General features: G+C 39.7%; 2 protein-coding genes and 1 non-coding gene across 27 annotated transcripts in view; 2 read left to right on the forward strand and 1 right to left on the reverse strand.

Annotated features, from left to right (window-relative positions):
- TTC21B (tetratricopeptide repeat domain 21B) overlaps positions 1-13406 on the reverse strand; it is an 875896-nt gene extending 862490 nt beyond the window's left edge. For all 25 annotated transcript variants that reach the window (XR_014829483.1, XR_014829486.1, XR_014829485.1 and 22 more), the window contains exons 1-5: positions 13298-13406; positions 9046-9175; positions 8845-8955; positions 5067-5233; positions 2358-2480 (exon numbers count right to left, since the gene is read on the reverse strand). Coding sequence is in view for 11 of the 25 variants with exons in the window: in XM_084999347.1 (XP_084855473.1) it covers positions 2358-2480; positions 5067-5233; positions 8845-8955; positions 9046-9175; positions 13298-13318 (552 nt within the window). In the remaining 14 variants the exon portion in view is untranslated. The remainder of the gene's footprint in view (positions 1-2357; positions 2481-5066; positions 5234-8844; positions 8956-9045; positions 9176-13297) is intronic.
- Positions 2996-3129, forward strand: LOC146395961 (small nucleolar RNA SNORA70). Its single transcript, XR_014830629.1, has one exon. It is a non-coding gene; the product is annotated as a small nucleolar RNA SNORA70 (small nucleolar RNA).
- LOC146395962 (large ribosomal subunit protein uL16-like) lies at positions 3155-3627 on the forward strand. The gene has a single exon (XM_084999374.1). It carries the CDS (start codon positions 3187-3189, stop codon positions 3610-3612), a length of 426 nt encoding a protein of 141 aa, XP_084855500.1. The 5' UTR covers positions 3155-3186; the 3' UTR covers positions 3613-3627.
- Positions 13407-14113: the final 707 nt, after the last annotated feature.

Consider the following 14113-nt stretch of genomic DNA (forward strand, 5'->3'; position numbering starts at 1 on the left):
TCTGTGAAAAATATTATGGGTAATTTGATAGGGATTGCATTGAATCTGTAGATTACTTTGGGTAGTATGGCCATTTTTACAATATTAATTTTTCCAACTCAGAGCATGGAATATATTTCCATTTCTTTACTCCTCTTTAATTTCCTTAATTAATGTTTTATAGTTCTCGGCATATAAATCTCTCACCTCCTTGGTCAGGTGTATTTTCAGGCATTTGATTTTTTTTGGGGTGAAATTTTAAAAAGTATTCCTTTTCTAAAGTTTCATTGTTAGTATACAGATATGCAACTGATTTCTGAATGTTAATCTTATATCCTGCTATTCTGCTGAATTTGTCGATCAGTTCAAGCAGTTTTTGGGTTGAGTCCTTAGGGTTTTCCATATATAGTATCATGTCTTCTGCATATAGTGACAGTTTTACCTCTTCTTTTCCTATTTGGATGCCTTTTATTTCTTTTGTTTGTCTGATTGCTGTGGCTAGGACTTCCAATACTATGTTCAATAACCATATGTCAGATTTTTAAAAATTTGCTTCTGAATCTCCTTTAGGAATAAATTTAGTCCTGGAATACCTCCATTCAAAATAAGCATCCAGCCTCAACTGATGTACAGTAAACTGCAGTACATTCTTGTGGTCAGCTTGAAATGATACTCCCATATAATTAAAGTATGAGAACCATCCAAAAATGCCACTATGTAAAAATAAATTATTTAAATTTCTCAACAGTTCACAATAATGGCAGAAACATTACTGCAGATAATTTAAAAAAATCCATATGCCTTTGGAATCTGCCTAAATAGCTGGCAACATAAAATACTAAACTCATGCTAAAAGACCACATCTAATACTTCCTTAGAGCACTTCACATAAACATGAATGCAGCATAATACCATATTAAAGGAAATTAAATTTGCTATATATTTGGTCCATATCATTACTAGTTGGAATTCAGCTAATGCAAGCCTCTTACTGAATAAAGTAAGAAATAAATACATAAATGGAATGGGTTTTATCAGAAAAAGAATTTAAACCAATCCTGAGTATTGAAGGAAAAAGGTAAATCCCTCCTAAGCTGCTTATGTTAACACTTGAAATAGCCCTATCCTAGAAGATTATCAACTAGCTTTTCTTTAAGGAATAGAGAAGGAGACATGATCAAGAAAAACTTTTTAAAAAAACTTACTAAATGCCCATAACCTCTAGAAGTGCCATTAGGTAAAACCCAAGGCCAACCAGCACAGGTACTATTTGCACTGGTGGTGAATATCTGAACAAGTTCACTATCCACAGAAACTCACAATGTCCAAGGTACTAATAACCTTCTCTTCTTTTTCTTTTTTTATCTCCCCAAATTATTGCTAATTTAAGAGACTATTTTTCTAATATGAATTTAATTTCTTCGGTTGAAATAATTTTTTTTTTTAATTTAAGCCATTTAGAAGGCATCAGTAGGACTGAAGAAAGGGTCCAAATAAGAACATTTCCACCTACCGATGACTTCTAATGACAATGCCACTTGATCACCTCACCCAGTGTAAGTCAGACCATGTCATTTCTGTTTCCCCTGCTGTCCATCCATCTGGTTCAAAGCAAAAGCCAAAGGCTTTACAGAATCAGGTGGCCTCTCCTTGTCCACATCCCCATTCCCATTCCCACCTGCCCAGACACTCATCTCCTCTCCCTCTAGCCCTCACCTCCTCTCCCCTTCCCTCATTCCGCTTTAGTCTCCAAGACTCCTAGCAAAGCCTTGAGCATGCCTCAAGTATTTCAACTCTCATCCTGTCTATTTGTAATGTTCTCCTCAGGTGCCCACAGGGCTTTAACTTTCACCTCCTATATGTCTGTGTTTAAATGTCACTTTTTCTGACCACATCATTTAAAATTAAAAGTTCTTATCTAGCTGTATTTTTTCCTCTCTCCTTGATTTATTTTTCCACTGCACTTATCACCTCCTAATACCCTATGTAATTGACTTTGTTTACTGACGTCTGTCTCCACCAAAAGAACATAAATTCCATAAAAGCAAGAGATTTTATTCTGCTCAGGGTGTCCCTAGTATGTCAAGTGATGCCTCACATATTTGGACACACCATAGATGTAGACGTCTGGTGAGTAAATAATATAGGAACCACCACCTCCAGCAACATCAACAACAAAAGCAACTAAAACTGATCCAGGATTCAGAAACTTGGCAAGGAATACTTCCCCTAGTTTTCTGTTCATAGTCCTATACAAATGCAAGTCCCTCCTACAGTTGAGAGTTGAAAAAGTAACACAAAAACTATCTTTTTGAGCTGGTTAGTTTTGCTGGGTTTTAGATACATTACAAAATTTTATTAACCTAATTTCAACTTACCTTACCCAGAAGAGCAAAAATATTATTTCCATCTTGTAATCCCTCTTCAAAATATCTTAGTGCTTTTTTAGTATAAGAGTCTTTTCCTCTTGTAATATCAAGCCATCCTCTCAAAATCTGTCCCTGTAAAAATGAATAATTCTAAGCATACTTCCATTTTTTGGAAATGAAAGAAATAAATGTTGATGAAGGAGGTAAACGTAGCATCATTTTTACTTGTAATGACTCATTCTACCAAATAATAAAACTCTGTGCAATAAGATCACTTTCAAACATTTGCCGGTCTAGTCTTAGGGACTACTATGAATTTCAGCCTTTAAGATTACTACTGTAGTCAGTATTAAGAAGCTTGACTAATATTCCATCAGTATTAAGTAAACAATATTTTAATCTGAGGCTTTGCTAAAAAGTCACTACTAATAATTGTTAAACATGTAATTCAATATATAAATAACAATTTGTTACCTCTTTTGGAGGAAACAGACCAAAATGAACTAAGATGGAAAAACGGAAGTGCCTTGCTTCACATTTATTAAAAATTAAGAAAATTTGGCAACCATCTCCCTCATCTCTGACTAGACCGCTGAATTTCAAATGAAAGGATAAAATGACCTCAGCAAATAAGAAATGAAGAAGTTTTGCAGCCAATTAAGCCAACCGTGCTCTTTTCCCCATGGGGGCCCGGTGTGCAATGGCTGCAAACAGCAGCCTCCTCGGTAGTGTATGCAGCCTGTTGCCTTATAGGCTGCCCTAAGGGACTTTGGAGACAGCCCTTTCCAGTGGGCATTCACGACTGGCATGTTGTCCCCAGTGCAGGCTCCAGACAGGCATGCGTGGTGCCTTTGGAAAGCCCCAGGGCACGGTGGCCCACGTCCACATTGGCCAAGTCATCATGTCCATCCGCACCAAGCTGCAGAACAAGGAGCATGTGACTGAGGCCCTGCACAGGGCCAAGTTCAAGTTCCCTGGCCGCCAGAAGATCCATATCTCTAAGAAGTGGGGATTCACTAAGTTCAACGCAGATGAATTTGAAAACATGGTGGCAGAAAAGCGGCTTATCCCCAATGGCTGCGGGGTCAAATACATCCCTAATCGCGGCCCCCTGGACAAATGGGGGCCCTGCACTCATGAGAGCCTTGGCGGCGGCATCCCTTCCTTAATGCTGAACAATAAATCCTACTTTCCTGTCAAACAAACAAACAAACAAAAAAATAGAAATGAAGAAGCTATGAATGTTTACCTTCAGAAATGTTAGTGAGCCAATGGGTTGTAAGGTTGATAGGATTAGAAAGAAGATGGATACACAATGAGTATTTTCCTTTTAATGACAAATTAAAAAATTATGAAATCTTTCCTTCTGTCAAAAAATTTATAGGTTAATCAACCTTCTAAATCTTTAACTAAGATCATATTTACTTCGCTGTATTTCACCTGAAAAGACAGGTAAGAATACTTAAGCAACACTACTTCTATTCATTAGATCATCCTTATTTAAATCATTTCAACTAAGATTCCCAATCTATATTTCTAGTCTAATACCTCTTCTAATATTTTCTTTTTCCAAAAGCTCATCCACTGTCTCCAATTCACTGTTCCACCAAAGCTTGAAATATAGCATGTCTTAAACCAAAAGCATTACCTCCCCCCAAGATTACCTTCTCATTCCAAGATATTTTCTATTCATGTTAACTGGTCTCAGAATTGTCCAGGCTTCAAACCTCAGAGAGACATGCTTGATATCTGTCACCTCAACATCTTTCCCCTACTATTTATCCTAAGTTGAAAAGTCTTGTATTTGATAATTCTCCAATTTCTACGCACTGAGTAATATTTCCTTAAAACCTTCTGCTGGGAAGTACTACCTCTTGGAGGCTGTGTTCTGGTTTCTCCTTAGGTCAGTTCATCCTGTAAACCTTTGTTAAATTAATTTTCTGAGTTTGCACTTTAATAATATCACTGACATCTAAAAATATTCACTGACCCTCAATGCACATGAAATTAGAAACAAATATTTGTACCTAGCCATCAAGATCCTTCAATTTGTCCTAATCTACTTCTCCAAGCTTTGGTTCCACCATCTTCTTCTCTGCACCTTGTATTCCCATCAGTGAATGTGAGGTTCTCACTGTACCCAGAACCAACAAATCTCCTTGTTTTTCTCATTTCCATCTATTATTTCCCGCCTTGGGAATATCAACTTCTCTTTTCCATAATCTTTGCCTATGGAAATTATATCCATCTTTCTGGTTTTAAGCCCAAGTGCAATTTCCTTCAAGACATTCTTCTTCATTCTGCTAATATTTATAGATGTGCTCTCTCTTTCAGCACTTAAAATAGTGCCTGACACAAAGTAAATGGGCAACAAATGTTAACTATTATTTTCTTGCACATTTAATCACACTCTCACATTCCATTTGTCAGTTTTCTCACAGTATTAACTAGGTGTGTGCTCTAGAACACTTCTAGATGATCCACTCACGAAGGTCCTATCTATGTATTTCTTGTCTTTCTACTAACAGTGCAAATAATGGTGCCATGTCTCTAGAGCAGTTCAATAAGCAGAATGGGAGGGAAAGAAGAAGAAAAGGAAGAAGAGAGGAAAGCAACCAGGGAGGGAGGGACCTTGTCAAAAGCCAAATAAATAGCACTAACACAAAAATCTTAGAGAACCACAACTTTACAAAATAAGAAAATTAGAAAACCAGCTACCTCTTTACTACCATTTGACATTTTGATCATTCGGTCAATATACTCTCTCGCCTTATCATGATGACCAATGTGCCACAAAAATAAGCCTGCATGATACAAGGCTTTCAGTCCAGCTCCTTTACGTTGCTCCTTCAACCTGGCATCTGATTCCAGAATAGCTTCTCTATCTGGGAGAGGAAAAAAAAAAAAATTACATGAAAATTAAATTCTAATCAAGAGTTTATAATAGGTCAGATGATTAACAGAGAGAACATAGTCTTTCTCTCTAGGGCAGCACTAAGAGAAATACAATACAAGCCACACATGTAATTTTAAATTTCCTACTAACCACATAGGAATTAAAAAGAAACAAGTATAATTGACTTTAATAATACATTTAATTAACACAATATATCCTAACTTTCATTTCAATACATCATTAATGTGAAAATTATTAAGAAGATACTTTCTTTTTTTTTCCTTACTAAATCTTTAAAATCTGGTATGTATTTCACACAAAGCACATCTCAATTAAGATGCTAAATTTTCTTCAGAACATTTGAAAATATACTTAGATTTCATAAAATTTATTTTGGAAAAAGGAGAATCATACATTCATTCTAAACATAATTTTGCTAATAACCAAATCAAGTATCAGTTTTAAACTTAAATTAATTAGAGTTAAATTTCAAATTCCCAGAGTTCCCGTCGTGGCGCAGTGGTTAACGAATCCGACTAGGAACCATGAGGTTGCGGGTTCGGTCCCTGCCCTTGCTCAGTGGGTTAATGATCCGGCGTTGCCGTGAGCTGTGGTGTGGGTTGCAGACGCGGCTTGGATCCCGCGTTGCTGTGGCTCTGGCGTAGGTTGGTGGCTACAGCTCCGATTGGACCCCTAGCCTGGGAACCTCCATATGCCATGGGAGCGGCCCAAAGAAATAGCAAAAAAGACAAAAAAAAAAAAAAAAAATTTCAAATTCCTGTCCTCAAGGAGACACATTTCAGGTTCTCTGCAGCCACCTGTGGCCAATGACCACTGTGTCCATACTAGAGTTCTATAGCTGATGTCATTCTCAAGACATAAAGGCTACAGATGCATTTATTTTTTTAAAAAAATAAGACTTGAAAAAATTAGCAATGATTCTAAAACAAGACAATCATTAGGGGCAAATCCAGGACTAGGAGTAAAATTATCCTACTTCCTAATCCAATTCTAAAATATTTAAACATGCTAGGCTGCTGTTGCAGGCCTGTGAAAGGCAATGTAATTGCTGCTACTGACATAGTTTAATAATACTATTTCACTGCTCCTTTAAAAAGATGGTCTATTTCTAGAGCTTTAATCTGTTACCTACATGTTTAGGACACGAATGTCAATCAGACATCTGAATGGGAATGAGGATCAGGTAGGTAACAGGAAGAAGAAATGCCCAAATTGAGGGCTGAGATTTCCAAAAGGACCACCTTTCTGGAAATGGTGACCAAGGAAGAGTTATGTGACTCTTCCTTTTACCCCTAACAATATTTAAATTTAAATGTGGAATTTCTAAGGTGCAACTTTATGAGTTGAGGAAATAAAACTGTATTCTGGAGGGCTAGAGATGGCTTAGCAAGAGATCCCTTCTGCCCCACGCTCCCCACACCCACACCCACTGGACCACCTTCAGAAGTTTACACTAAAGAGTCCTGATACAGAAGCAGAACTTATCAGGGCAGGAGGAGGCCTTGCACCTTCCTGCCCAGATTTCCATCAAGTCCCTAGAGGGGCATCAGTTCGCTGTGACACCATCTGCACAAAGCCAGCTCTTGCCAGATATTCAAGTTCTTAGTGCATTACAGCCCTTTTATAATCAGGGCTTCTATCAGCATTCAGGAAGAATGCATAAGAACAATCTAGGCCCTTTCTAGGCAAAACTGACACACATGTGGGCCTCTCCTGGGCTCACGCTCACTCAACATCATCTGTGGAGGAAAGCAGAGTGAGTACTTGGGTGTCTCTAAACTATACTTCTGCTGCTTTCTCTTTAGCGTCCTGGAAATCATATTTTCCAACAGAACCAATACTCCTGGGAAAAACCAATTAAAGGAAAATTTGATTCGAGGAAGAAAATATTTTGTATAAATTTTTTAATACTGAATTCAGCTCTCCCATGCACATTCTCTATTCTAGCTAAACACACTCCTGCTGGAGCATAGAGAAAGGGGCTCCAGAGAGAAGCCTAATTTGGAACCATTTCCATGTATTCCTCCTGTCCGACAAGCAGGCTTTGTACTCAAATCCTAGCTGCCCTCTACGAAAAGACTAAGTCCCCAGTTCTACAAAGCTTTCTCAGCCTACTATGGATCAATAGTTCATGCCACTTTCAATTAATCATGGATTCATTTGTTTTATTTCATATCATTTTATTCAATAGTAACATTATAATTAATCTTGGTGGGTCTTATGTTGTCTTTCCCAACTAGACTATACACTTGATGTCACAGATCACTTCTTACAATTCTTTAGTATCCTCTAACTATATTCTCTAACTAGTCCCTTGTGGAAAGTAAGCATCTAGTCATTGGATTTGTTTACGAGCTAAACATATTGTTTTAAATAACTTTTTATTGATTTGCGTAAGAATATATGAGTAAAGGAGGTAAGTGATACTTTGCTTAGGAAAAAAAACTGTTTTCAAATATTAAAAAAAAAAAATCTGTGGCATTTGGTAATTGTCTAATTATTTGAAACAAGGTGAGTATTTATTATGCTATTAGCTGTTTCTGATATATGTGGATGAATATAAAACTATTTCTTTTCTTCCTTCCTTTTTTTTTTTTTTTTTGGCCACTACTGTGGCATGCAGAAGTCCCCAGCCCAGGAATCAAACCCACACCATAGCTATAACCAGAGCTACAGCAATCATAACACAGAATCCTTAACCTAGTGAGCTACCTTGGAACTCCTACTATTTCCTATTTATTACCTATAATTCTAATGTTTTTCTGCCTTATCCATTAAGATACACTATATGTTAAGGCTGTTCACACAGTTTTCATTGCTGGTTTATACATAAAGTTCCTTCTATAATCTAATCATAGTTCTGACCTACTACTGATAAAAATTTACTGCCAAGCTTCTAAAGAGCTAGCCCCTTTCGGGGATGTAAGGGCTTTCAAGATGCTTAAGACAAAGTAGAAGAGAGAAACTGCATGTATCCACTAAGTTGTAAAGTTAGCTGTTACAGGGTAATTTATGGATATACATCTTTTGAACTGTCCTTATGTTTATTTAACCACTGCTAAAATACATTCATCTTTATGTTCATTCAAATGATCCCCACATACTAATGAAACCTCTACCATAGGACATAAGGAATATGAAGGCAATATCAGACCCAGATTTTTTTTTTTTTTTTGCATTTTAGGGCCGCACTCGCGTATGGAGGTTTCCAGGCTAAGGGTCTAATCGGAATTGCAGTTTCCGGCCTATACCACAGCCACAGCAATGCGTGATGTGAGCCACAACTGCCACCTACACCACAGCTCATGGCAATGCTGGTGCCTTAACCCACTGAGAGAGGCCAGGGATTGATCCCACAACCTCATGGTTATTAGTCAGATTTGTTTCTACTGCGCCACGACAGGAACTCCAGACCCACACTTTTTGTGCTTGATAAACTTACAATCTTGTCTGGATATAAACAGCATCTACAGAGAGTATATAATACAGCATGATTAGACTGAATGTTAAGGTAACTGAGAAAAACTAAAATGAGTCAAGTTGGAAAAACTGTCTAAGCATTGTACTTAAAAACTCTACCTGGATTGGGACTCCTTTTATGAGCATTTATCAGTGCAATTAGAGAACAGAGTGATACATCTTGTTTATTTTTAATAGCCTCAAATTCTCGAAGTGCTTCTTGAGTTTTACCTAAAAATCAAAATTACAAAGTGAAAAATTGTTCTTGGTGCAAAATAAGAATTTAAAACTTATGAGACATGTTTAATAATTAGCACATACCTTCCATTAATGTACCATAGGCATGGTAAAACCTGAAGACTGGGTCATTGCCATATCTCTTAATTCCTTCACTGGCAACAAGTAACACTTGGTGGAAATATCTTTCTTGACAATAGTAATTAATCAAAGTCTAAAAGGAAATAAAGACCAAATGTTAAAAGGCATTCTGAAATACTCTAAGGAGCAGATATAACCCAAGATCTTGAATAATCTAAAGCTCAGATAATATATTTTTTTCTTCCAAGTTCCTTAAAATACTGTTAAAGGCTAGCACATAATACTAAAGAACACAATGAATACAAAATTATTGACATAACTCAATGTTTTCTAATAATTTCAATCTTTTTTTTTAACCATTTCTTAACAATACTGATGTTAGGCTGTTTTTACCTGTTTCTTTCCTTGCCCACAATTTCTTCAAAGTTTTAGAAAATGGGAGAAAAACAGGAATACTTTTTTTTAAAAAAAGCAGGGATAAAATAATAAAAAAGACAAGAGGCTTCCATTGCCATACTAGAGTTCCTTAAAAAAAAAAACTTTGCTTCTATTTTTATAGCATCACAAAGTATCACCAATTAAACCCAGAAATTTATTGTCAAAGATTATCTTGTTTTCTGGGTTCTTTAACAAATAATTGCTAGTAAAAACAAATGATTTTTTTTTTTTTTTGTCTTTTTAGGGCTGCATCTGCAGCATATGAAGGTTCCCAGGAAAGGGGGTCGAATCAGAACTGTAGCTGCTGGCCTATGCCACAGCCACAGCCACACCAGATCCAAGCCGCGTCTGCGATCTATACCACAGCTCATGTCAACGCCAGATCCTTAACCCAATGAGCAAAGCCAGGGATTGAACCTGCATCCTCATGGACACTAGCCAGATTGTTTCCACTGAGCCTGAGCCACAAGGGAACTCCCCTAATGATCTTTCTTAATGGACATCACTATCTTTAGGCTTTTTTCAAAACTTTATTATTTCTACATGAGGGAGAAAACAGGAGACATGAAGTTCTGATTAAATGGATCTAGGCTTTACACCATTTTTTCTCTGGATCCTATCTAAAGCTTATTTGCTAACCTACTCAAACAGGGAAACTGTTTCCCTCATCACCGTGACAGAACTGATTCATCTCCATGAACAAATCGGGGCCATTCCACAGTTACCTGAAAGGACTCTTCAGCTGGTCAGCGGGGGGTGAGAAATACAGATGAAGCATGGGCTGACAGTATTAAAATGAGTATCATGACAGCTCCTTTTTACAGCCTATTGTTTCTGGAGGGCTGTAGTCCATGTGCTTCTTTAGAACATTTAGGCAAATGTCCTCTGTTAACTTTCACTCTGCTTCCCTCCTGCGGTTACTGTTCTCCAGTCTCTTCGCAGCCACTTCAGCTCGTGACCCAGACACCAATTCCAATCCCCACACCTCAGTAAAGTGTAGCTTTCCACCAGAGCCCCTTCCCTAAGGCTCCAAGTGACCTCTTAGTTTGCCACAACTAAGGACACTTTTAATATCATCTTACTTGACATCTCTCCAGCATTTAGTAGCACTAAGCTCCTCTAACTCTCCAGAAAGGCAGTGGGATGGTATTACCAAAAAAGACATGGATTTTTACAGTGAAAAGACCTGGTTTCAAGTTTCTGGTTCATCTTACAGCACCTCAGTTTGCTCATTTGTAAAATGCTGTTAGATCATTCATAGGTCATTGTGAGGATTAATTAAGACATTATACTCCAAAACTCCTGGGAGGGGGAATGTTTCTCCAAACCCCATATGTTGAGGACATAAAAACCATATATCTGTTCAAGACCTCTCATCACAGCTCCAACTCTTATTTCCATTTGCCCAGCCACCCAAGCCAGACACCAGTCAGGAGTCCTCTCTTCCTGTTTGCATAGTCAGTCCCCCTAAGTCTAATCAGTCAGGAGGTCCTTCTGTTTCTCTAGTCTACCTCATACTCCTGCACCTGTTAACCACTGCCTTGGATCAGGCTAGGCTATTTGGTCCAACAAACATTCACTGCCTGCCTATGAGTGCCAGGCACTGGGCTAGGTGCTGTGAATATGAAGGGGAGTGAGATATGGATGCTGTCCCAGAAAAGCTTAAAATTTTCAACTGAGACTAGAAATCTAAAGACCATTTGAAGTCTAACAAAGTAAATGCCAGGAAAGAACTTATTAATTGCCTTTGGAATGTAAGGGAACGAGGTTGGGGTGTGGGAGGGTGGAAGAGTAAAATTAAGGAAAAGATTCTTGGGGAGGACTTCAGAACTGACTCGCTTTGCAAACTCCTGCTCCCCACACATACAGACTCTTCCTATTCCTCTTTCATGATTCAGAAACTGCAACAACACAGAGGTAAGAAATGAGCAATGAGACAGGGGCTGGGGTGGGGGTAGAGAGGACTCAGTCATCCTGTTCGCTAGAGAAGAGATGGGTGCACTATGGTCTGTGGGCCATGTCTGGCCTGCCAGACTGTTTTGATATGGCCAGCAAGTCAAGAACAGTTGGTTCATGTTCAAGCAGTTGAGGACAAAACCAAACAAGCCAAAGAAGAAAAGTATAACATGTGGAAGTTACATGAAATTCAAACTCCCTTGTCTAAGTTAAGTTTTATTGGAACAAAGCCACACTCAATTGCTTTAGTATTGTCTATGGCTGCTTTCATGCAATGATGGCAGATCCGATGCCACAGAGACTCTATGGCCCATAAAGCCTGAATATGTACTAACCGGCCCCTTATAGAGAAAGTTTGCCATTTCCTGTCCTAGAGTTTTAAGTAGAAAACAGATTATTGGATGATGAGATTGGAGAGAAAGCGAGGGTCAAGAAGGACCTCATAGTGACTTGATTCTCTAGTCTAAGTGATGAGGAGCTAAATAATAGCTTGTAGCATGAAAGTCTTTGTTAAAAAAGTTCATTTGGGGGAGTTCCCACTGTGGCTCAATGGTAACAAACCGGACTAGTAACCATGAGGATGCAGATTCGATCCCTGGCCTTGCTCAGTCTGTTAAGGATCTAGTGTTGCTGTGGCTGTCGTGTAGGCCGGCAGCTGCAGCAGCTCCAATTGTACCCCTAGCCTGGGAACTTCCATGTGCCTCGGGTGTGGCCCTAAAAAGCAAAAAAAAAAAAAAAAAAGTTTATTTAATTTGTATGGCAGGCAGTACAAAGCATGTATTTAAGGGGATGAAAATCCTTAAGGGGTTGAGGGATGTCTTCACAGGAAGATGATGTAAAACTTCAGGCAAAAAAGCAAAAGACACTCCAGCACTCTCCATTACTGCCAAGTTGTCCTCCATCTGCTTATCAGCAATTAATATGGTGCACATTTTATTTACCTGTTTACTGACTGACTCCTCCTACTCAAATGTAGAAAGATTTGGGAGGGTTTTTCTTAGCTTTGTTACGGCAGGGTTTATTACCTTCAGGACTTAGAATAGTGCCAGGCACACAGGAGGCATTCAATAAACATTTGTTAAATTAATTCAATTAAGGTTTTCTCCAGCATCAGGCTATAAAATCTGTGAAGACAGGGACTATTCCATTCTGTTCATCATGATCTCCAGCTCCAGTGGACACGCAGTGAGCCCTCCATCAGGATTGAACAAGGGAAACAGTGACTAAATAAATATCATCTTAAAACGTAACTTTCATTTTTAAATCTCATGCCCTTAATTGCTTTCGAATCATCATTTCTTAAGTGGAAAGTCGTTAAATATTTGCTGAATGGATGAATCATTGATAAACAAATAGAGAAGACCATCTCCCTCAAGTAAAGACTCCCCTATTTTCAAGCCTCTGTCTTTAATTGACTTCATATACTGTTTCCGTGCTCCTTTTACCTTCTCACAGGGGTGGGGGGTGGGGGTGGCACTACTATGCTCTAAGTCCTAGAAAATCCGCACCCGGGAGGGGGATTTTGAGTCAAATGTTGACCAACTCTTCCGAGCCAACAGGGTACAAAAGTAAAAGCAAACACAATGAACAGAGTGGGAGGCTGGGACAAACACAGTAACGACAATTCGGAAAGAAGCGCGCGGGGAAGACTGATCCCGACCTAAGGATTACAGGGCGGGGCGGACGGAAGCAGGTGATCCAGGTTACAGGCCTGCGCCCCGGGCCTGGGCTCTGATCGCCAACCTGGGCTGCATACGCCGCAGGGTAACAACGGCCTGGCCAAGTCGGCCCGCGCGCTCCCCAAGCCCCCCAACCCCTCGCCACCCCTACAGCAACACACGGTCAGGTCCTGCCCGCTCACCTGCAGCCCCTGCGAGTCCATGGCTTCCCCGAGGCCTGGCCGCAGGCCTCCTGGGCGAGCGCCCAGCACTACCCAGCAGAGAAGACCGGAGCTCAGAGCCGCGGCGCCCAGGCCCAAACCCGCTCCGGACGCGGAGGGAGGGGCGGGGGGGGCGGGGTCGCGCCGCCAATGGCTGCCGGCGCGAGGGGGCGGGCCCTCGCTGCAGGGATTGCGGGGTCCCGGCGGGGGCGGGGACCCGGAGGAGCGCAGAGGACGTGGAAGGGGTTGAGGCCGGATCGGATGTTGGGGATGGAAGGGGAGGTCAAACAGGGAAACGACCTTCGGCGGACCGCGGGTGGGCGGGCCCGAGGGTAAGGAATTAAAGAACGAAGGAAATAGAAAAAGTACAAGTGTTTCCCATTACAGTCTACAAAGGAAGGCACCATTTTCTACACGTTTGTGTAAAGACAGGTTCCCGCAATGCGGCTGTTTGATAGCCTGACCCTCTCAAGAGAAAAGCCTTTACCTTTCACATGTAGTATTGTATTTGGCCACAAGGTGGCGCAGAAAAATCACGCGTTCTTAACAGAAAGAGAAGCTTCTTGGGCCAATCTTTGCAGGCATTGCTGCAATCCCATGTTTGTTGTTTAAATGCACATTAAATTAGTCCTTTTTTCCCCCACCCCGGATAATGGGAGGAACAAATTAAGTAAACACATTTTTTCAGTTTTTAAAAATACTGCTAATTTTAAACTAAGAATGAAATTAATCCCTTTACAAAAGTTTGTGTTTATATTGATCAGGTAACCTTCAGTTGCTTACAGATTTCTTCAGTTA

The sequence above is a fragment of the Sus scrofa genome, chromosome 15 (genome assembly GCF_054392235.1).
Source record: "Sus scrofa isolate SSC_HxYL_T2T_F1_AM1 chromosome 15, Sscrofa_HxYL_maternal_Yorkshire_Landrace_v2.0, whole genome shotgun sequence".
NCBI classification, from domain to species: Eukaryota; Metazoa; Chordata; class Mammalia; order Artiodactyla; family Suidae; genus Sus; species Sus scrofa.